General features: G+C 45.6%; 1 protein-coding gene across 2 annotated transcripts in view; it reads left to right on the plus strand.

Annotated features, from left to right (window-relative positions):
• Positions 1-24,264, plus strand: part of PRRC1 (proline rich coiled-coil 1) — a 191,292-nt gene that overhangs the window by 123,457 nt on the left and 43,571 nt on the right. For both annotated transcript variants that reach the window (XM_085632703.1, XM_085632704.1), the window contains exon 6: positions 8,937-9,100. In XM_085632703.1, coding sequence (XP_085488829.1) covers positions 8,937-9,100 — 164 coding nt within the window. The remainder of the gene's footprint in view (positions 1-8,936; positions 9,101-24,264) is intronic.

The following is a 24,264-nucleotide window of genomic DNA, read 5'->3' on the forward strand; positions in this document are numbered from 1 at the left end:
ATACAAAGAGAAAGATCTGTTGACAGCTATGAATAAAGCCAATGCCTTAGATATAGCAACAACTAGAACTGTTTGTCATAATAAGGCTATGAATGAATCAGGTAACAACATAAGACTAATCACAGCATATAGTCAACATGAAAAACAACTTAAAAGGATAATCTTTAAAAATTGGCCCATTGTCAAAACCGACCTTACCATGTCTCAACTGGTGCCGGAGTTACCTAGTATCACCTTTAGACGGGCACCATCTATGAGAGACGCTTTGGTTAGATCTAGTCCAGAAACTATGACGACATCTAATTGGTTAATGAACACAAAAGGTTTCTTTTAAGTGCAGTTCATGCAGAGCCTGCAAATTTGGCATAAACACTAGTGAAGTAATAGGAATAGCTGACTCTAACCCCATAAAAATCTCCAAAGTATTGACTTGTCGTACTGAATTTGCAGTGTATGTTCTTGAATGTACCTTTAAATTAAGATATGTGGGAAGCACAAAATTGCAGGCTTTCAATCGCAACTTACAACATCTTAGAGCGATAGTGAACGCGGACCCCAGTTACCCAGTAGCGAGACATTTTAAACATGTTCATAATAACAATCTAAATGATCTTAGCTATTTTGTCATTGATATGGTACCTAAGTCTATCAGAGGGGGAAACCGAGAAAAGAAACTCAGACAATTGGAGTCATATTACATACTGACTCTGGATTCAAAAATGCCAAAGGGATTAAACAATGGAGAGGAAATGCACCATTTTTTATAGGAATATATTTTGTTATCTGTTACAATTATGACTGCGACTACTTTTACTTCTCCTTATTACTGTCTGATATCTTCACATGATATCGTTTTATGATATCTTCTTGGTTTTTACTTATTGGACTTTTTACCTGGTTTTTAGATGGTTTTAGTCATGGGTTTTTATCTGGTCTCCAGTTTTTTACCCCTGATTTTACCGCTTCTTACTGGCGAATCGCTAATGATATTTAGTGACAAGAATGTTATTACAACACTTTTTGTCTCAATGCCTAGTTTGTCTAGCTGTTACCGCTAATAAGTTGTTTACGTATGTAAGGATTGTCCATTAATGTAAAATTTACCGATTATATCTGAAAGGTATAAGCACTAGGCAAAAATTCAGATTGAAAGTTATCGAAAATATGTTTATATGATAAACCCACAGGGGATAAACATTGTCCAATTTCATATAAGCATGGTATCTATCATTTGAGATAAAAACTCTAAAACTATATCTCACAAGAGAATAATGTGCTTCTCACTAACAAACATTTGTTTGATAATCTATTTGTATATTTTATCAACAGTTATGCTGTTTTAAATAACTGGTGAAGTTTTAATATGATTTATTGCTCTTGCACTTTTTCATGTCTACATATTTATTTATTTATTAATTATTGCATTTGTGAACAATATGAAAGCTAATATTTGTGATAATAATATAAGGCAATATCACTGTTTTAATTGTAGGCGCCTATGGATGACTTCAAAATGAGTCTTTTTTCACTGTCTTTTCACCAGTATGTATATTCAGCTGGGCCGTTAGCATGTCATGTGATCAAGACAGTGTTTCACTGTCGAAACGCGCAATGCTGATACATTAACCCCTTCAGCGCGGCGGGAATTCCCCCGCGGTGCTGAAGGGTTCGAGCGCGGGCGGGGCCATGACGGAACGGTTCCGTCATGAGCACAGCGCAACCGATGCTCATGACGGAACCGTTCCGTCATGGGCATGGAAGGGGTTAAGAAATGCTGACTACTTTAATACAATAAACTGCACTTGAAGAAGAACACGCTGTGGTCCGTACCTGCTTCCTTGGGGGATCCCAGGCATAACAGGAATTTGGAATCATATATATATATATATATATATATATATATATATATATATATATATATATATATATATTTTCCATAGGAAATCTCAAAATTCTATTTTGAATAACTTTGGCGCCGGTTGACGAATCCTCGCGAAATTTTCAAAACTAATGGGGCGCTCCGCGCAGCTCCTACCCTGAAAGTCTCGAGGGGGGGGGGATTCGTCAAGCGGGGGCCAAGAAAAAAGGGGGGGTCCCAAAACGCGTTTTCTCATAGGACCTTTAGTCGAAGGTACAGCCCGAACGGCTGAACAGAATTACTTGAAATTTGGCAGAGAGGTAGTCCTCAGGTCAGGGATGTGCCTTTTGCATATATGGAGTCAATCTGTTCAGTAGTTCCTGAGAAAATTGCAGTTAAAGTACATAAATATCTATAGCCGCGCACCCTAACGTGCGCGAGCGTAATTCTGATTAATGGTTACATGTCAGTCAACGTTCGAATCGGTCGAAATCAGGAAGTGTCGGCCGCCATTTTGTTTGTTTTGAGTGCGAGAGTGAAAAAGGAAGGTGGCGAACGTGAAAAGGGGGCAGGGTAGAGAGTTCCTGACCCCCTAGCCTTTGTCAGGGGGTCCCTGAAGGACCCCGAAGGCAGAAAAAAACTTTTTTTTTAAATCGCGAGGTGCGCGCACGGTGAAAAACCATTAAAAAAAAAAAATTAATACGTAGTTTATTGTAAAATAAATACATAAAAAATATAATAATAAATACATAACTTAGCATTTAAAAAACCGTACAAATTCACTGAAAAAAACCATAGGTTTCACACACGTTATAGTTGGGAATTAGCATTTAAAAAACCTTGCAAATTCACTTAAAAACCCATAGGTTTCACACATGTTATAGTTAGGTGGACATTTCACTCGTAAAAAACCAATGAAATTCCCCCGTTCTAGTTAGTTGAGATAACTATAACTCGCGCGACCGCCACTCTATCACAAGGATGATGTCATCAGTGATTTCATGAGTGATGCCACTGACCATGTCATGAGTGATGTAATATGTGACGTCATGAGGAGAGGATTGCGGGCGTGCGAGTTATAGTTATCTCAACTAACTATAAAGGGGGAACGGGGAGCAGTTCCCTTGCTCACTGTGCCACTGGATTCAAGCTAGCCTAGCTGATATGGGGTGGTAACCCGAAAACGGTCCCAGGGTGCTTGTTTCTGGTCCAGGGAGGACCCGGCTGGGCAGTTTTGGCTTGACTATTCCCATGAGGAGCAGGGTCAAGACTGATTTGCATATGGCTGGCTCCAAACGGGGTGGCATAGTGAGCACAAGGATATTGGATTTAACCTAGATCTCTTGATTGGGGGTGAATGTTCATTCTGCATTCCATCCATCATTTGTTGCTGCAGCACTGCTTGCAGGCGGAGACAGATTTGCAAAGAAAATATCCTGCAAAGAGAAAGTTTTTGCTTGAACCAGAATTTACTTGAAATGCCTGCTCCAGTTATTAAAAAAAAATCACGTGACCACATTTCATTCTGAAAGCATAATTCCTCAAAATGTTCTTGGAATGTCCCAAACTTAAATTACCAAAAAAATGCTATTTCATAAACCCTTATATACATTGCCACCCATTCCTGGGTTAAGACTTTGACAGCTTGACCCTGTCTAACGGGGAGTTCTTTGTCATTCATTTGGAGTGCAGCAATATTGGCCTTGTGCCATCCGTAGTAAGCAATAAATATTGGTACAGTTAATGTTGAGTAACTCTTGACTGCCCTTTGACCAGTGACTGGCGGTAATTAGAGCATGGGAGGGTGGGGCGTCCACAACTCAATCACAACTATGCATTCACACACACACACCCATTCACGTCATGCACTATCATATACCCACACATTCATACATACACACACATCAAACATTTACCTTCTGAAGTATTTCTGGAGGGAAGCCTCTAAAGTTCTAGGAGGGTTGGGACTGCCACCTCCTCTCATTGGCTGACCTCAACAGTGGTGACGTGTGTGCCGGACTCACTGTGCCACTGGATTCAAGTGAAGCATCCAGGTCCAAGGTTATCAATTACCTTTTCTGCCTGGCAAAGTTCAGCTCGGGCAGTCAGGCATCTGCTCTTGTTTAGCACCTGGCTGCCTTACCTGAAAATAGTGTCTGTCAGGCTGACCTTACCTCAGCCCCTCTGCCCTTAAGGGTGGACCGCTGCTGCCTGCGACCCCAATAAAAGGCCTTGCGACTGTCCACTTTGTTTTGTCTTCTGCTGATTTGAATTTGTAATGTGGGCAGTTCATTTAAAGGATGGGACCAAGTTTCTTCGGCTGGTCTAGCCTGATAAAGAATTTTTTATGTCCACATTTTTAGGTCTTGCCTAGCGATGCAGCTCTTGCTCAGCTCACCTTGGCGAGATCTATTGTTGTCGACTTGGGTTCGTAAGGGGGACAGGAGATGTGCATGCGTACAAAGGACAGCAGTTGTGAATTTGTACGGTGGCGTTAGCACACCTTACAGGACAGGAGATGTGCACGCGTACGGCTGGCACCGCATCAACACGCCTCCTACTTCATTGCTGAACAACTGAGAGGACTTCACATGTGCATGCGACAGCCATGGCGTGGGCTTCCTTGCTAAACAAAAGGTCAAGAGATATGCATGCACCAGCTTACACCGCGTTAACATGTCTCGTGCTTTCTTGCTTGTACGCATACAAGGACGTTACCATAACTAGACAGGAGATATGCATGCGCCAGCTTACACCTTGTTAACATGTCTCTGATACTTTTTTTTAAAAAACACAACCACGCCTCCAGTGCATGGCGTGATCACATGCCCTGCTGGCTGTGTCCCTGGCGTCTTTTACCTATTATTTTACAAATATATCCTTGCCCTGTGATAGTTAATTTGGTATTTTACATGCTAATTTATCCTGCATTTCCTGCTTCCTTGCTGAACAACTAGAGGACTGCACATATGTACCTGACAGCTTACGGCACGTTACCACGGCTTGTGCTTCCTTGCTGAACAACTCCAAAAATAGGAGATATGCCTGCGCCAGCTTACGCCACACGTGTCCTGCTTTCTTGCTTATACGCATACAGGGACGTTACCACAAGTGAAAGGACAGCACAAGTGCACACGCTCGCTGATACTTTTTTTGAATAAAAACGCATCCACGCCTCTGCTGCATTGTGTGATCCCATGCCCTGCTCGGTGGCTCCCTGGCGTCACTCACCCATTATTTTACAAATATATACTTGCCCTATGATAGTTTTTTTCGGTATTTCACATACTAATTTCTCCTGCATTTACACATCGTTCTGTTTTTTCTATATTTGTTGCCACAACTCCAAATTTTGCTACTTCGCATACTAATTTAGGCTGCATTCCCACATTGACTTTTGCTTTACATTCGTTATCTCACCTCACCCACAATCACACATCCTTACCCATACTGACACATCGTCTTCTGTTTCCATATTAGTTACTACACCTAATTTCACACGCACTCACATACCGGCTTATATTCTGTATTACTTACCACAAGTCCAAGAACACAACATAAGCACGCGTACTGTAAAACTTTTTTCCGTACCAATTTCAATCCTACCTCCAGTTGCTCCCTTTTTACCCGCATCCTGTTTTCCGCCCCTCATTGTGTTGCAGTACTAAAAAAAAAAAAAAACCTCCTATACATGCACGCTATATACATTTTACGCTACAACTAAAAAACAATATATGTAAATACATATAAATACATAGCATACATACAATAAATGCCATGTGGCCACAGCGCTACCATAATTATTTTGCAACCCGGCAATACGCCACTGCAAACAAAACCAGTATTATTTTACATGTTATTATTCCTAAATATATCGTACACAACCTGTAAAAGGAGGGAAACGGTTTGGAGGCACAGTAACTTAATTAAGTCCTAGAGATTTCTCCAAAACCAGGCACTCTGCCTACAGCCGTGTTTACTGTCTACTAAAAAATGTGTTTAAGCTAATCTATCACACGATCTATTGTGCATCCTCAGTCGCTAAAAGCAGCTTGTTGTGGTTCCAATACCACATGCTGCGCTTTTACCAGTCTCCATAAAAGTCCCCATGCAGATTACAAACACGAGACAAACAGGCAGACTGAAATGCGCCTTTGGTACGTCTGCCTGTCACCCTACAAACACTGCCTGTTAACTCCAACGCTGCCAATGCCCTTAACAGCCTCACCAGCGGCTCACAACGTCTCCTCTCACTCTATATGAGTGTCTAATGCCCCCTTCAAACAACATTCCTCAAGCACCAAATTATACACTAACCAGCAAACAATAATTTCATTGCAAAAGTTAGTAAATATTACATAATTTGACCTCGCAATTATCTTTAAAAAGCACCAGCATATATGTCGATATAATAGCTATTTTTAAAAAAGATACACAATACTCTCAACATTCGCTCCACTCAGCCGCAGCTGCAGCTCACACGCATCAGAATGCTACCTATTCTATTATCTAGCGTAGTACTTACCATCCGTGATAAACGTCTACCTTTAAAGTGCGTCCTTGCTGCCTAACAACGGTAACTCCGGAAACTCCAGTCTGCCGGCAAGCTCTTCCAGCTTTGCACTTTGCGTACACACTCCAAGCTCCCGCCATAACCGACGACACTTCTCCAAAATCATACAAAAACACCGCTTTCGAAACACCACTTTGGCCATGGAATAAAAATACCTGTACATTAACACAAGCAATACAAACTGGGTATCATATTGCAGCTATGCACAGCCCTCCAATTTCCTGGCGATAGCTTCCTCCTTTGCATGTTACTTACACAATAAAACCGCCGCCCTAACCCATACCACTTCTTTAGCAAGCAATTCAAAACATCGCTTTCGCAACAGCGCTTTCACAACCACCGAAAATAAAGCACTTCCACTACGCATTAATACAGGCCCCACGCCTCTCCCGCCACCGGCCACACACTCGTTTCTTATTGTTTCTACCAAACTTGCTCATTTTTACCTGCTACGTGCATGCTATAGTGCTTCCCTTCTCACCAAGCTAGCGTAATACTTACCATCCGCGATAAACGTACACCATGCAAGTGCGCCCTTGCTGCCCAACAGCAGTAACTTAGCAAACTCCGTAGCTGGCCCTCTAATTCTGCCGCGCACTCTTCCAGCTTTGCAGCTTACGTACACACTCCAAGCTCCCGCCCTAACCAACGCCACTTCTCCAACAAACATTCAAAACCACTGCTTTCGCAACACCACTTTCTCCACACCACTTTCTCCACAAAATAACGAAAAGCTCCCATTAACACAAATGGCAACAGGATAAAAAGGTCCACTAACCGCACGTATAAACAAGGCTACATCAGTAGACCGTATCTCCAACATTTCTGACGCTACAGTTTTATGTAGGACAACTGGATAAGCAAGATCCTTCCCTCATTATTTTTCTTTTTTCTCTTTCATTACTTTAACCTGTTCCTCTTTCCCATTGCCTCTCAGAATATAAACATTACACATACTCACATTGCATTACTGTTTCCAATACCAAAAGCTCCAACTTTTACTACTGCGAGACCTATTGCGTTGCAAATGCTTGTTTCTGTCAGCAGTAGAACCTCTTTGTTTTCCCCATTCAGGTATTCACTGCTCCTGTCCTCTATATAACCTTAATTGTGATATCAGCCTTTGGAGTAAGTTTACCACCCCTCTTATCCTAGGCTCTTCTACCAGCCCCTCTAAAAGTATGTCAAACAGTTTTGTTCTGCTGGATTCTGGCTTACTGAGCACAGTTTTGGGTTAGGGTTTTCATCTCACCGCTTTCTCAAACTCAAAGCCTCTGAAACATCCACCAAGATCTTCCTATTTGAGCTTTGATTAAAGTAAAGCCTTGTCTTTCTCAATTGCACACTTTTCATTCTGCTTTCACAGGGATTTAAAAAGATTCTCTGTTGAATTTTAAATTATCAGTAAATAATGACTGCCAACCTTTGCCTACACTTCATTCGTTTTGTATAGATCTAACGTTGAAACGTTGTCTTCTACTAGTAAATAGAAGAATATCCATTCACGGTCTCCATCCGCAATTGCCTAGGATTGGGCATGTATAGGAATGTTCAGCAGAGGTCCTTAGTGGAAGAACTTTATATGGAAAAGACTAAACTAGAGGACTACAATAAGGTTCTTCGGATCCGGTTATACCCCCTTGCCCTCCCCAGAGGTTAGGCCATTGCGCACCCTGACGTTTTCGTGCACATCACCCAAAAGCATCATATGGCCCTACGAGGACACAAAAGGTGGGGAAGAGGAGGTGTCTGGAAGTCCCCTCAGGGTATCATTTGAACCTGAATGAAAAAGTAATCTTTTTACCAAGGCTAATGTACCTCAAGATGCAGTAAAATAATTATTACGGAGCACACCAGTATGGGCTCAGTAAAGAAAGACTATAACATAAATGCTGCATGAGTTATGCAATGCCATTTTGTTTTTCTCACGTTTAATTGTGGCATATGCCCATGTAGCAATTCCTGTATGCAGTGGTTTGTCTACTGCTCTCTGATGGGCTCGTAATGGTGTGGTCGCTTATTTTTTTTTAATACATATTGTATGAAACCAAAGATAAAACGATCGATTTATATGCGACCTATAATTTTCTGAACTGAACCTCTAACGGGGAAATGTATAAATACCGTGTTAGTGGTCAATATTTACATATTTCTTTGTTCATCTGATTAACCTTTTCAAGACATTTAAAATGCTTTTCAGTAAAGAATGTAATATTCTGGTAAAATCTAGTGTCTCGTTTAAAGGTCATTTCATATGTTCGATATTGGAATCAAATGTCCACGCTTGTTTACTTCTCTTCATATTGCCACACATTATAATATCCTTGCAACCGAAATCTCAGTTTACATAAGGATCACACTATTTTTCCGTGTAGCACATGCACCCAACTTGGGGTATCGAAGCACTGTAGAACAGCTTGTGTTGACGTTATTCAGCATGTTAATAGCTGCTTCTAATGTTCCTCTTTAGTATCAAATCAATACGTTTGTGTTTTTGTTTTTTAGGGTCAGGTGGTGAGCTGGACATTGTGGTGACCTCTAACAAAGAAGTGAAAGTTGCTGCTATTCGTGATGCTTTTCAGGAGGTCTTTGGAATGGCAGTTGTAACGGGAGAAGCTGGACAGTCAAACATTGCACCTCAGCCTGTGGGGTATGCTGCTGGACTAAAGGTGGGTCGGTACATTACAGCTGTCCTAACAGCAGTTGCCTATGCAACAACAGCAATAATCATTTTAACTGAACTTGGGTTAAGTGAGTTAGAATTTAATTGAATGGACTAAGTCATGGATTAACAGGAAACAATGTAGTGATATTTTATGTGCTAATATGGTCAATGGGGTAATTTCCCACTGAAGAATTATATCATGGCCACATTCAGGTTTGCTCTTTTGTTTTTATCTTAAGTAATAAGACTGTGTCAGTATGGTTGCATTTGTTTTAAATCGGTGTCTGATGTTTCTGTAATTGTATTACAAACTAAATGGCAGTAGGATGTTGATAAAATAAATTATTTACTTACTTATGCCTACTTCCCCATCTGAGGTATAGGCAACCAACCAGGACTCTCTAGACATCTGTCCTGGGATTTTCTTTCAGTCTGATTCCAGGTGTAACCCATCACCTTGCAGTCAGCCCTGAGGCCTTGGCACCAGATGTTTCTTGGCCTTCCTCTCTTCCTTTTGCCTTGCAGGTTCCAGGTCAGGGCTTGCCTAGTGGTGTTTGATGTGGACTTGCGGAAGGTCTGTACCATAGGTCGTTGTTTGGCCAGCGGATTTGCAGGGTTTTCCTTAGACAGGTGTTGATTAAGGTCTGGACTTTGTTGGTGGTGTTCGCTATTGTCCTACAAAAAAATCTATACAGAAGGACCTATTTTACGCTGATGTTAAAAAGCATGCTCTCTGTTTGTAGTGTTAGGTCCTTGGAGATCCATATCTTCTTAAGCCAAATGAAGGCAACCCTTGCTTTGCCGAATCTTGCCTTGACGTCTGCGTCTGTGCTGCCCTGCTTGTCTAAGACACTGCCCAGGTAGGTGAAGGCCTCACCACATTCCAAGCATCACCTGCACGAGTGACTGCAGTTGTGCTGGCTGTGTTAGCCTGCACAGTCCAGGTCATAGAGCTGCATCCAAGGCATCCACTGGATCCCATTTCTCCTCTTTCCCTTGGATGCCTTCATGATCCAGTCTATGGCCAGAATGTAGAGAAAAGGCAAGCGCAAATAACCCTGGCAGACACTGTTCCTCACTTGGAAGGCTTCCATGAGTTGTCCTCCATGAACTGTCCTGTAGGTCATTCCCTCGTAAGAGTTCCTGATGATTCTTAAGATTTTATCTGGCACACCTAGTGGCAGAGGAGTTTCCAAAGGATCTCTCTGTCCATGCCTTCTCATAGTCCATGAAGTTGACCTAGAAAGGCGAGTTCCATTCCATCAACTGCACAATGATATGGACAGTGTTGCCGCCTGGTCTGTGCAGGATCTATCTTTGCGGAAGGCAGCTTGCTGGTCTCGCATCTGAGCATCAACTTATTCCTTCATTCTGTTCAGGATGACTCTGTTGAACACTTTGGCTGGGGTTGATAGTTGACAGTTGTGGTCTGTAGTTTGTGCAAAAAATAAATTCATGCACTTTATTTTTATTTTTCAACCACTTCATCAATGGTAATGTCAGTTGGTAGAAATTCTAACTGTGGACACCCTCATTTTGTACCTCAATGTATGCTGTTTTTTGGATGTCAACTGTGCCTCTGTTCCCATATGCACTATGTATAATGACTATCTACTCCTTTCTGCTCATTACATTATTAACATGATTGCTGCATGGCATATTACAAGTCATTATGCCAATGGCTGTGAAGTTTAGTTATCCTTGACAGTGTATTGTAAGTTGACAGTGTGTGTACATGGTTTATTTGTGCCTTTTTTAAAAGAGCTTGCATGTATTTATGTGGTATTTGTATACTGCAGAGCTAACCAAAGGGCAGTAGAGTACTGCAAAAACTTAAAGGCAAAGATGCAGTCCATTAGTGATTGCAGGGGAATCTGAGTGCTGAGAGTAGGACTGTTACTCCTCATGAGGTAGTGTTTTTAGGAGGTGTGTTTCAGCTCACTCCTAAATTGGAACATAGCTGAGATAGTCCTGATGGATACAGTGATGTTGTTCCCGATCCTATGTTCATGTAAATGAAGAAGGCCTATTGCCTTGTTTTTCCTTTTGTGCATTCTGTCTCCGTCCCGATAGTTTCCTGGCTGTGGACGTTCCAGGAGCTTCCAAAGAGGGGGAGGTTGTCCGATAGAGGCAGCGGTGTTGGTTGTGATGGCTTCGTAGATGATGCAATTGGTTTTGCAGATGCTGTGGGCTGGCAAGGGGAGCAGTGACTTCCCATTAGAATGAGAGTTATGTGATCATATTTTTTAGGGCCTTGCTGCTGCGTTTTTGGATCACCTAAGGAGGGCCAGTGTAGAGCCTTGGAGGACCTAGAGCAGGTGTTGCCATCATCCAGACCCAAATAGTATGCAGGTTTCAACAGCAGTGTTGAAGTCACTTTTTAGAAAAAAAATAGTTTCACATTCTTCAGTAGATGGTTGGTACCTGGCCATCTCGGTTTTATTAGTGATGTTATTGAGGTGAGGGTAATGTACAGGGTGAACTTAAATGACTTTCTATTGGATAAAAGATGGGGATCAAATCTGTCCAGGTTCGTACCATTGAGCCAGGCTTAGACTAGTTTGCTGTTCTGGCGAATAGTAGCAATTCTCCCTTGGTGCAGTTGAGGTAGGCTCTGTAGGAGGTGTAGACACTGTTTGAGGTACGGATGTCTGCAGCGGAGGAGACTTTCAAGTAGATTTGTGCATAGTCAATGTATTAGTGACTTTTGAATGCTGTTATGGGTGAGTAGAGTCCACAGGGGGCTTTGTGGAGAGATTGAGTATGAGAATAGGCAAACTGGAACCCTGGGGGACTTTGTAAGTGATAAAATCTTCTAGGGCCTGACTGGTGTTGGATAGGTGGGAGGATATCCAGTGATGGGCATTGCCAGTGAACCATCAATCAACTTGGTTTTGTAGAGCATGGCAAGGGTATCAAGGCCCTAGGTTTCTGTTGGGATCAGTCGAAGAGCCAGGTCTTGAGTACCTTTCTGAATTCTGGTATGGAGAATGATGTACGGAGGTGAAGGGGAAGATTGTTACAGGACTTGTCGGTGAGGTAGGAGAAGGATCGTCCTCCACTGTAGCTTCTGCGGATGCGGCAAATGAGGGAGGAGCAGCGCAGATGTCTAGAGGGTTGGTGGAAGTTCAGTTGATTTGATGTATGCTGGTCCATGGTCATGAAGGGCCTTGAAGGCATCCGCCAGCCTCTTGAATTGGCATCTTTTCTGGATGGGGAGCCAGTGGAGGTTTCTGTGGTGTGGGGGGATGTGGGTCCATTGGGAAGTTCGAAGAAGATTCTAGAAGCTGATTTCTGCTGATTTCTGTATAGTCTAGAGTCTCTTCTGGAGTTGGGTGTTGATTCACACTTAGAGTGCTTTGCCGTAGTCCAGCCAGCTGGTGATTACGGCTTGACTAACGATTTTCCAGGTGTTGGCGGGGATCCATTTGAAGATCTTTCGAAGGAGGCTGTGGAAGCAGGCAGAGGAGACTGTGTTAGTCTGGCGTTAAATGGCGAGTTTGCTGTCCAGGATGATTCCCAATGTTGCGGGCGTGGTCTGTCGGTGTGGGTATTCGTTAGGAGGGCCACCAGGTGTTCCACAGTGTGGTGTTCCCTACAATTCAGCACTGCCATCTTGTCAGTGTTGAACTTCAGGCAGTTGGTCTTCATCTGTTGGGTCACACTAGTCATGCAGTTGTAGAAGTTGGTACTGGTGTTGGAGGTGTCTTCGGGGAGTGAGAAGATGAGCTGGAATTGATGTGGAGGCCATGGGCTCTGACGATGTCGGCCACGGGCATCATGTATGTGTTGAACAGGATGTGGCTGAGGGATGAACCTTAAGGGGCGTCGCAGGTGATCTCTTTGGTTCCGAGGTGAATGGTGGTAGGCAGGTTCTCTGGGTTCACCCTGTGAGGAAGAATATGCTCCATTTGAGGGCATCTCCCTGGATCCCGATGTGGTGGAGTCTCTTGAGTTTGTGGTGGGATACAGTGTTGAGTGCTGCTGATAGGTCGAGGAGGATCTGGGCCGCGGTTTCACCCCGGTCAGGGAGGGTTCTGAAGTCGTCAACAGCGATTATGGCGGTCTCGGTTCTGTGGTTGCCGCGGAACCCGGATTCCGCGCCATCCACATCCATGCCATCCAGCAGGTTGTTTCTCTCCAGGTGTTTGGTGAGCTGGTGGTTGATAGCCTTCTCAAAGACTTTGGCATGGAAGGGGCACAGCAAGATGGGCGGTAGTTCTTGAGTTTGCTGGGATCGGCACAGGGCTTCTTGCGGAGGGTTCTAACCTCTGCGTGTTTCCATCCGTCGGGTAAGGCAGCCGTGGTTATGGATGCGTTGAGAATGGAGGTGAGTTTGTCGCTGATTGTCCTACTCCTGAGGTTGAAGAAGCAGCGGGCAGGGGTCCGAGGGTGCTCCGGAGTCGATAGAGTTCATGATGGTGGGGGTGTTCTGTGAGGTGAGCTGTTATCATGTGGTGAGCTGGTGGTTGTGGGTGGCATCTGTTTGTGTGAGGAGGTTGTAGCGGTCGCTGGGTTGGGGTTAGAAATTACTATAGATGGCGGATATCTTGTTGTGGAACGGAAGTAGTCTGCCATGGTGTCGCAGAGTTCCTGGGAATGGGAGATCGTGTTCTCTGTGGCTTATGGGCAGGAGAACTCTGACTATGCTGAAGAGTTTCTTGCTGTGGTTGGAGCTTGCTTCGATGTGGTCTACAAGGGTACCTCATTTTGTGTCTTTACGGCATTGATGGTATTTGTTGAGGGTTGACTTGAAGGTGGCTTGGTCTGTGGACTCTACTGATGCGCCTTCTTCTTTCTAGTCGCTTGCACTTGTGTTTTATTGTCCTGAGTTCTGGTGTGTACCAGCTGGCTTGTTTGGTGGATCTGAAGGTCTTGGCTAGTTTGATGGGGGTGACCAATTAAAAACGTCAGGGTGTGAGTGAGGGCGGGATAGTAGGAAGATGAACGGTGTTGATAGCATCTGAGAGGTTCAGAAACATCAGGAGACAAGGTTCAACTTTTTCCATGGTTAGAAGGGCATCATTGATGATTTCTAATGTAGCAGTCTTTATGCTGCAACGAGGTCTGAAGGTGGACTGGTAGTCATGAATTCATGTTGGTGTTCATTTGATCTCATAGTTGTGCATAGACTGCTTTTTTCAGTGACTTTGATGTAGGGTATGATGGACCAATTGTTTAAAAGGTCTTCCAGATCTAGTGCCAAGTCCTTCAAAATTAGGACTATGGACTGTCTTCAGAGCAGCTGGGAGACGTCCGAGTTAGGTAAGCATTGTTAATGATGAATTGGGGCGAAAGCTTCTCAAGTGAAGGTGTTAATTAAAATGTTTAACATTTTTCTCAATCTCTGCTTGGTCTCTGTGCTGGACTTGTCAACATTTGGCTTAATGTTACAACTATATGGTGTAGGAAAGTGGGTTTTTCGTTGCAGTAACCCCCCCCCTTTTTTGCCTAATAGCTGATGCACTTTTCCTTGTTGTGTTCCTGCCAATCAGGTGCCCGGGGCCTGTGTTCCTTCCCTAAAAAAAACTGCCTAACAGACAAAACCCAAATTGGCAAACCCTGGCCACATGTCAGCCCCTGGTAAATGGTACCCTAGGTACCCAGGGCCTTGTGACCAGGGAAGGCCTCTAAGGGCTGCAGCACTTATTGTGCCACCCTTACAGGCCCTGTACCCTAACACACACACACTGCTCTTGCAGGCTGAGTGTCTGGGTGCAAGACAAAACAGAGAGTCGACATGGCACACATCCCTGTGTGCCATGCCCACACCTACACTGCCATAGCATACATCAGCCACCCCTCTAGCTGGGTGCCCTATGCCAGTGGTGTGGGCACAGGAGCAGGAGCCCTGTGCCCCTACAGTACCCAGGTCCATTCCTGGGCTCTGTAAGTGCAGTGCTGCCCTTTAAGAGTACATGGTGCTGGGAGCTCGTCAAACACGAACTCCACAGCACCATAAAGGCAGCCCTGAAGACTGAGGAGTTTGGTATCAAACTTCTCAGCACATTAAACCCACACTGATGCCAGTGTGGGATTTAATGTGCCAAGCACCCCAGAGGGCATCTTAGAGATGCCCTCTAAAACCTAACCTACAATCCACTTCTGTGCTGAGGCTGCCTAGGCTGCCACACACCAGACATGTTGCTGGACCCCTGGGTAGGAGAGCCCCTGCTCTCCTGGGCCTGCAACAATGCACATCCTGGGCGAGGTGCTAAATCTCCTCCCCCAGGATGGACAGGGGGAAGCTTCAAAGGCATGCCGCCTCTGTGAGTTTCCCCAGGCCACTGCAACCCCCCACTCTGGCGGGAAGCTTGGCCGGAAACCCCAAATAAGGACAAGGAATGTGCCAGCCTGCCAACCCCACCCCTCAGGTGGGGGAGGCGAGGTGAAGCACATCCCTGGGCTCTCGCCATCTTAAAGATGGGAAGCCCTACCCAATCAGGATTAGGCTACTGCCCCCCTCCCACAGGAGAGAGGCAGGATAGGGGGTGTACCCACCCCAGGACAGGGACCCATTGGTCCCTGCCCAGCACCTACCTGTAACGCCCCTAAATCTAGTATTTAGGGGCACCCTGAACCTTCCTTCCCCAGATCCCAGTTTCGAAACTACAAGAAGAGCAAGAAGAACAAAGACCTGCCCTGCAGCTGCTAAAAAGAGGAAGACACCAACTGCTTTGGCCCCAGCCCTACCGGCCTGTCGACCCTCGAACCTGCTCCTGCTCCAGCGCGGCATCTCTTGTGGCCAGCAACCTCAGAAACCCTGGAGGACCTGGCTACCTTTAAACTCTGATTCCCTGGGACTCCCATGAGTAGAGGCTCTACTCAAAACCTACCTTTCACCCCTGGCAGCAGCCCGGAACCGCGATCCCAGCCCACTCTGCACCCACCAAGCCTGGCCGGTGCCGGAGTGAACTAAACCCACGAGGACGACCCCACGGAGACTGTGACCCCGAGTCCGGCACCCAAGGACCCCCCTCGACTATCCTGAAGAAGCTTGCAGCCTCAGAACAGAGTGCCACCCCAACCGCGATCAACAAGAGGGTAAGATTTCCGACATCAAAAGGCACCCCTGCACCCAGCGCCCCACGGCCCTCTGTGCCCAATCCCGGGGTACCTACCTATCCTTCAACTACCCAACTTACCCCTCGAAGTGGTGGTGGCACCCGAAGAGTCCTCGTCCCGAGCCTGCAGTCTTTTTCCAAACCGGAGATTTCCCATAGAAATCAATTGAGTGCCCGACGGCTCAAAAGCACCCTGCAGCCAGCCGCCCGAGTGGCCCTGGCAGTGAAAACTCTACTCTAACCTACTTCCCCACTTGCCCTGAGTAAGTGACCAGGAGCCCAGCTCCCACAGCCACGTGGCTTGCGAGACAGCAGCCACCAACCAAGGCCCCCCTATCCCTCGTAGGATAACATTGGGCCTAACTCTCTCTGCACCCGGCCGTCCTGAAACCGCTGAGGGTGAACTAACTGTACCTACCTGACACTGGGGGACCCCTGAGTCTATGCCCAGAACTTCAACTCTGCCAGTCGAGTACTTACCCTTAAACCGCTAACTTCATTTTTCTCATAGGGTAACATTGACTGGCTTTTGCTTGAAAATTCTTCTAAGTGTGGACTTTTCAAAACTTCAAATAATCACCAAAAATCAGCCGAGTGACAAAAACAAATTTACTCACCTGCTCTTAGGTGAGCTCCCAGTGCTGGATCTTGGTGCCCAGCACTGACTCTGAAAAGTACCCACAACTATACTTACCTTTAACTCATTTTTCTTCCATTGGAAACCATTGACTGTTTTTCTGTGAAATTTCTTCTAAGTGTGGATTTCTGCAATTTCTAAATATTCCTCAAAAATCGTATAACATCTGAAAACGTAATTACTTACCTGTTTTGGATAAATGTCCCAGTACTAAGTCTAGACACCCAGTACTGGATTACAAAAGTAACGATAACCTACTGTACCTGTAACCTATATTTCCTTCCATAGGGAATCATTGATTGTTTGCTCTGAAATATTTTCTAAGTGCTCACTTTTGAAATAGCTAAATATTAGTTAAAAATCATTACAGTACCAAAGTCGACTTTCAACAGCTGATTCTGAGAACTGACCCAGGACTGGATCTAGGATCCAAGCCTGGAATTACAAAAGTAATCTAAAAAGTAATCTGTTGCATATTATTTGAATTTATCATTGAGCTCAATGTATTGTGTTTAGAAATAGTTGCCTACTGCAACTATTTGTAACTGTTTACTCAAAAGTCTATTGCATATCCAAAAGTATTTTTATGAAACATCTCCTGTCGAGAAAGTATATTTTAATTCCAAGTGTTGGTTCTAAAATAAAACAAGCATATATTTTTTATATACAAACCATTGGCCTAGAGTTCAGTTATTGAGTGTGTGGAACTATTTGCTGACTGAGTGTGTACAACAAATGCTTTACACGTCCTCTGATACTGCCTTACTGCTCGACCAGGCTACCACTTTGGAGAGTAAGGTTATATCTAACTTTTAACCTCTGTTAAACCCTTGGGGTCTGTGGACTCTGTACACCCTGTACCTATTAAGGAACAGGATATACAGAGCCACTTTCTCACATATGGCATCAGCTAGAAAGTGGCAGGAGTTCCAAACAGAACATTTCAAATGTATATATTGTTTCACCCTCCCTATCTGAAAAGAGAATCTGTGACCCAGATGTATGAAAGTATTTTGCGTTGGCAAACGGTGCGAATCACAAAATTTGGCTGTTTGCCAATGCAAAATGGCCTTTCCTTATGTATGTAAGGCTTCAGAATTCTCAATTTAGGTAATCGCATTTTATAGCGATTACCTAAATTGCGAATGCACATGGGGAATCACAATTTGCCATTCCCTAATTTACATGTAAGAAGCCTTTCCTAAATACGAACTGTGCATTTAGGAAGCACTAATGCAAACTTTTAGTTGATAGTAACCATTTGTGAATTTTGAAAATGCACAAAAATGCATTTTTCAAAGTGCCATGTTGCGCACACATGCCCCTAGGGCATATCTGCACTTTACATGTGCACAATTAAAATTTTGGGGGTTCGTCAGGGGGCCCCTTAGGCCCCCGGGCACCCTTTGCTCTGCACTCGCTAATTTGCGATTACCAATTAGGTTATCGCAAATTAGCTAATGCAAAACCATTCGCCCCCATGGGGTTTTCGGCCCATAGGAACGAATGGAGTAATATTACCTAATAGCTATCACTAGTTCGCAAATCGCTATTAGGTAATATTAAGGTATAGCAAAACTTTTACAGATTCCTTAATACATTGCATTCTGCGATTACCAAATAGCAATTTGGTAAAAAATAATTTTTTAGTCATCGCAAAATCCTACATTCATACATGTGGCCCGGTATCTTTTATTTGAAATTATTTTCAGACATAAGTAATTTTGCATTTTATTCAATAATTGCTTCAATGCACAATTCTACTACCTGGGAGAGAATACAATACTAAAATGCCAGATTTCCTACCTAGAAAGTTAAGGAAGTTCAGCCCAGCACATAACAAGCTGTCGAGATGAGGGAGGTGTGATGATGTAATTTCACCCTTTTAGGTAAAATCCTTTGTTATAATTAAACTCTGCATAGCTCATTGTCACCTAGACGTGTGTGAGGGGGCTGGATCCAACCTGTTCTGCTTCAAACTAAAAGTGAAATAATGAGGATGTGAAAACAAAGACGGGATAGATGTGATTCACAAGCAAAGAATTCTCTCCCAACTTGGACTGAACTTAAGCAAATTGCCCAATGCTGCCATTAGAATTGAGGGGAGACTCTGAATACTGTGTTCTAATGAAGCCCCAAGATTCCAATGAGCTTTATAATCTGGTAGTTGTTGGAGCCCAGAAAAACCAGTAATGTCCACACAGAGCCAACTTGGAAGCGCACTTAGAAGAAAACACTATAATTCCATGACCGAAATACCAATCGGCTGCTGGAATGCAGTTTTCTCTTTTTCTGGACTGGAATATCTATTCTCTGCAGTTCCCACACTCCTGAAGTTTCTCCAAGATGTTTAAGGCGCTGGTCCTGCTTGAATCTTCACAAAAATACTTACTGATAGAGACTTCTGGCACAGATTCCTTACTTTAGAATTATCTACAGGTGTCCTACTGTATCCGAAAATTGTTTCTTGAGCAGAACCTCCACACGTCGGAAGGTGGCATAGTGCTGCTCCTCGTAGCATCGTCCTTGCCAGAAGTGGTGTACACTGTCCCTAAGTAGGAACCAACCCAGCGCGCCGACGTCCGTTCTTTTCTTTCCGCCCCAGTCAGCGCAGAACCCGGAGAGAGCTATGCAATGTCATTTGTTTAGTGCCTTTTTCGACTTTTTGTTGAAGTCTTTTTTGAGATTTTCTCCTGGTGTAGCAGGTATGTCAGCTAGGAAATCCAGCTTAAAGCCCTGTGGCGCTGGTCACCGGCAGATGTCCGTGACCACCCCCAATCTTGTTTGCCTTTTGTGCTTAGAGCGCGACCATGATGCAAAGTCCCGCGTCGGCTCCCGCGCCATGCACTCTAAGGCCTTCAGGACGTGCTCCCTTTAGCTCCTTTCTGCTCAACGTGCGACTCCATGGCAGTCACAATCCCGGTTGAGAGAAATCTCCCAGGATTGTTCACGGAGCCCAAGATCATCTTTGCACTCTAAAATGGCTTTGGGTAAGTCCCACTCTAAGAAGAAGAGTAAGAAGTCAAATAGGTCTTCGACTTTACCCTGTAATTCGTAGTCACCCAACGAGGGAGTGTAGTCATTCGAGGCCTAACTCCGGGGTTAAGCCTGGGTGTGTGTGGCGTCTCCCCGAGTTTCTGGGAGCCGGAGCGACCCCCGCCCAACTCAGTGAGTTATATGGGGCCATGCCCCTCATATTTTAGTGGCCCGTTCCTGCTAGTGCGCCTTCTGACCTTGCATGTTCAGGAGGGACCCCCACTGGTTCTTCTACGTCAGTTCTTCCCTGGCTCCAGTCAAGCCCATTTGATCCACGGGTGGATCCGGATCCGCGCCGGTTGTACTACCTCAACCTTTTTACCTATCCTGATGCGCCCCCATTCTTATCCCTGACTGATTCAAAGCCAGAAGAGAGCTATGCTTTCCAGGCCAGAGCCCAAACCAGATTCCTATGGGACTTGTGAAGGACCCTGAAAAATACCAGCCCCTAGACCGTAACATGAACTGGGGTGAGGCTTTGGTGGATGCCAGCGGACTGGACACCTCTCCAGATACTGTCATGGTCTCTCCTCATACTGTGGCTATGGAGGAGGGAGCCTTGTTAACTATGGTGGTGAGAAGGGCGGCTGAGGTCATGGACCTTAGCCTATTCTCAGTGGCAGTCAAGACTAATGACTTGACAGTTGCTTCAGCCGGGAATAACCCCCCTCAGAACTGCTTCTATTTAATGAAGCCCTCACTGACATCCTGCTTGGGACTTCGTCCAAACCCTGCACAGGGGCTCCTGTGAACAGGATGATGGCCTGCCACCACCCCATCCCAGGGGACCCACATTTCCTCACACAACACCCTACCCTGGAGAGATTGGTGGTCCGAGCTTACACCTCCTGTGTAAATCCTGGCGCACTTCTGACTACTCCACTCGATCAGGAATCCAAGAGGCTGGACACCTTGAGAAAGAAAACTGTTTCTTCCACGGGCCTGGCACTGCAGTCTGTGAACTTCCATGCTCTGTGGGACTCGGTGGCACAGGTACAACCCATGGTCATGTAGGAGGCTTTGGCCACTTTCCCAATCTATTGCAGACAGAAGAGATGCAGCCAGATTCACAATCCGATTTGGGTTGGATACGACTGACTCGCTGGGCAGATCGGTTTCTTCGTGGGTTGCCTTGCAGCGCCATTTCAACTGTCTTTTCTGGGGATGTCCAAGCATCACTTATGGACATGTTCTTTGATGGCTTCTGTCTCTTTGTAGACAAGGCGGACTCTGTGCTGAAGCACTTTAAGTACAGCAGCGCTACCGCCAGGTTCTTGGGTCTTTCCATTGCCACTCGCCAACCTCAGTCCGCCTTTCTCTCCTTTTGTGGCACGGAGGGAACTTCCAACAGCGTCTACATGCCCAGCCACGATGGTGCACAAGCTTCCCGGCTTCTGCATGGCCGAGGATGCAGTTCCCCACAAGCCCCGTGGGACAGGCAGCCAGAGGTCTGGCCAGTCCACACCCCCTCCGGCACATGCAGCCTTTAGTTGGCCCTCTCACCATCATGGGCACCGAGTTGGAGGCAAGATACAGTATCGCCTATCCCACTGGAGGTCAATAACATCAGACCGTGGGGTTCTTTAAATTGTCTGAAGGGGCTACTCCCATCTCATGACCCCCTCCGCACACCTCCTCTACCCATGCCATCCACTTGCGACAACCTGACGGAGGACCACCTCTCCTTGCTCCGCCAGGAAGTGACAGCTCTTTTAGCCAAGGAAGCCATAGAGAGGGTGCTGAGGCCAAAAGTAGATCGTGGTGGTTATTCCTAGTACTTTCTGATGCCCAAGAATCATGGAGGCCTTTGTCCTATCCTAGACCTGCGCCCTTGCAATTTCTTCCTCAAGAAAAAGTTAAAATGCTCACGCTCATTCAAGTCGTGTCTGCCCGCGAGACAGGATGGTAGCATTGGACTTGCGGGGCGCATACTTGCATATTCCTGTCCTGACTGCCCACAGGCATTGCCTGCGGTTTACGGTAGGCCATGAGCACTTTGTTTGCCATTTATTTTGGCCTTACCAGCCTCCCTCGGGTGTTCACCAAGGTGATGGCAGTGGTTGCAGCTCAACTGCGGAGATCAGGGGTGTCAATCTTCCCCCATCTTGACGACTGACTGTTGAAGGCTTGCTTGCTCCAGGCTGTCATCTCCCACCTCCAGACTATAGCGGACTCCTGCATTCGCTAAAGTTCACTATCAACGTGCGGAAGTCACACCTAATGCCCTCTCACACACTCCTTCATCTGAGCTGTTCTGGACACGGTGCAGTGTTGGGCCTATCCTTCCGACCAGCGAGTACAAGATATTCAGGCTATGATACAGATGTTCCAGCCTTTATCCTAGATTTCATTGAGACGGACTATGAGGCTGTTGTGATTCATGGCCTCTTGCATGTGACACATGGCCGCTGGCATGTGCGGGCTCTGCAGTGAGACCTGAAGTTGCAGTGGACGCAGCATCACGGGCATCTCTCCGAAGTGGTCCAGATCTGGAAAGGAACTGCTAAAGATCTGCAGCAATGGTAAACAAACTGCAATTGGGTCAGCGGCAGACCTCTCTCTTCCCCACCCAGATCTCACAGTGGTGACAGATGCGTTACTCCTGGGATGGGGCAACCATCTGGGAGATGTGGGGGATCAAAGGTCTCTGGTGGAATTTGGACTCCCCATCGATCTTCTGGAGCTCCGGGTGATCTGACTGGCATTAAAAGCCTTTCTACCCTCAATCAAGAAAAGGATAGTGCAGGTGTTGAAACACAACATCAGCGCCATGTGGTACTGCAACAAACAGGGTGAGGTGGGGTCGAGGCCCTGCATCTCTAGCCTTTGCCGGAACTTCAGGGCATATCCCTGGTTGTTCACCACCTGCTGGGCTCTCTGAACGCCAGGGTCTTCAAACTCAGCCGAAGATGCCTAGCAGATCACGAATGGAATTTCCATCCAGAGGTGGTGCAAGGTCTCTTTGAGCAGTGGGGAAAGCCTTGGTTAAATCTGTTTGCAGTTCTGCACGCTTGAGTTTCCAAGGCAGCTCTCGCTCGGAGATGCTTTTCATCTCGAGTGGAGCTCTGGCCTTTCCGCCCATACCACTCCTGCCCAGAGTTCTCTAGAAGATCAGGAACGACTGGGTCCAAGTCATCTTTGTGGCTCCGTATTAGATACAGAGAGTCTGGTATCCCGAGCTGTTAAGCTCTGCCAACGGTCCTCTGATTAGGCTGCCCCTTTGGTAGGATCGTCTGTTGCACCACAGAGGAGGGTTTCCAGTGGAATCCATCAACTCTCCGCCTTCATACATGGAGATTGAGTGGTGACAGTTGTTAGCTTTCTGCCTTCCGCCCAAAGTCTGCAATGTTATCTCGGCAGCCAGCGTCCCTTCACCAAGGTGGTATACGCCTGCTGTTGAGGCAAGTTTGTGGTATGGTGTGCAGAGAAATAGGCGGGCCCTATTTCTGCTCCCATTTCTCAGGTATTTCTCTCTATCCTTTCCCTTGCCCAGCTCTGGGCACCTTAAAGGGCTATTTTTCTGCCATCTCAGACTTCCTGCGGTTGCCTGATCAGCTCTCCTGCTTCAAATCCCCTGTTGTACATAGCTTCTTGAAGGTTTGCAGCACGTTTCCTTCTTCACCGTTCATCATGCCTCAGTAACACCTTAATCTAGTCCCAACGTTTCTGATGTGTGCTCACTTGAGCCATTGCACACCTTCCTGGTAGCAATTACATTTGCCCAGAAGGTCAATGAGCTTCAAAGTCATCCAAGCCTCCATACCGGAACATCTGCCTACACAAGCTGGTTCTTCGCACTAGAGTTTCCTTTCTGCCGAAAGTTGTCATTCCTTTCATGCAGGCCAGTCCATCAACCTGCCTGAATTTTACACTCGATCACATCCCTCTCAAGAAGAGTAGCAACTTCACTGACTAGACCCAAAAAGAGCATTGTCATTCTACTTTGACAGCACAAGAGAGTCGGGTGGACACCAACTCTTTGTGGGGTATGTTGGAACAAAGAAGGAAAAGGCAGTGCAGAAGTGGACCATCTCCTGATCGATAGTGCTCTGCATTAAGATCTGCTATGCTTTGGCCAAGAACCAAACCCCTGAGGGTTTGCGTACATATTCCTCCATAGCCACGGCTGCGACCACTGCATTAGCATGCAGAGTTCTGATCCTGGATATCTGCCAGGCAGCAACATGGGCTTCTCTATACACATTCACAAACCATTACTATCTGGACAGTCGAGTCCATGAGAATGGACACTTTGCTTGTTAGATCCTGCAGAAATTTAGAGTGTGAATCCGTTTAGCAGACCCATCTCTCGGTGGAATTATTGCTTGGGTATCTGTTCTGAGGTGAGGAATCTGCAGTTTGAAGCCTCTATCTGATGAACAAGTTACTCCAGTATTGGAACTTTCATAGATTCCCATAGCTTGTATCCTT

Source organism: Triturus cristatus, chromosome 2_1, assembly GCF_964204655.1.
Source record: "Triturus cristatus chromosome 2_1, aTriCri1.1, whole genome shotgun sequence".
NCBI lineage: Eukaryota > Metazoa > Chordata > Amphibia > Caudata > Salamandridae > Triturus > Triturus cristatus.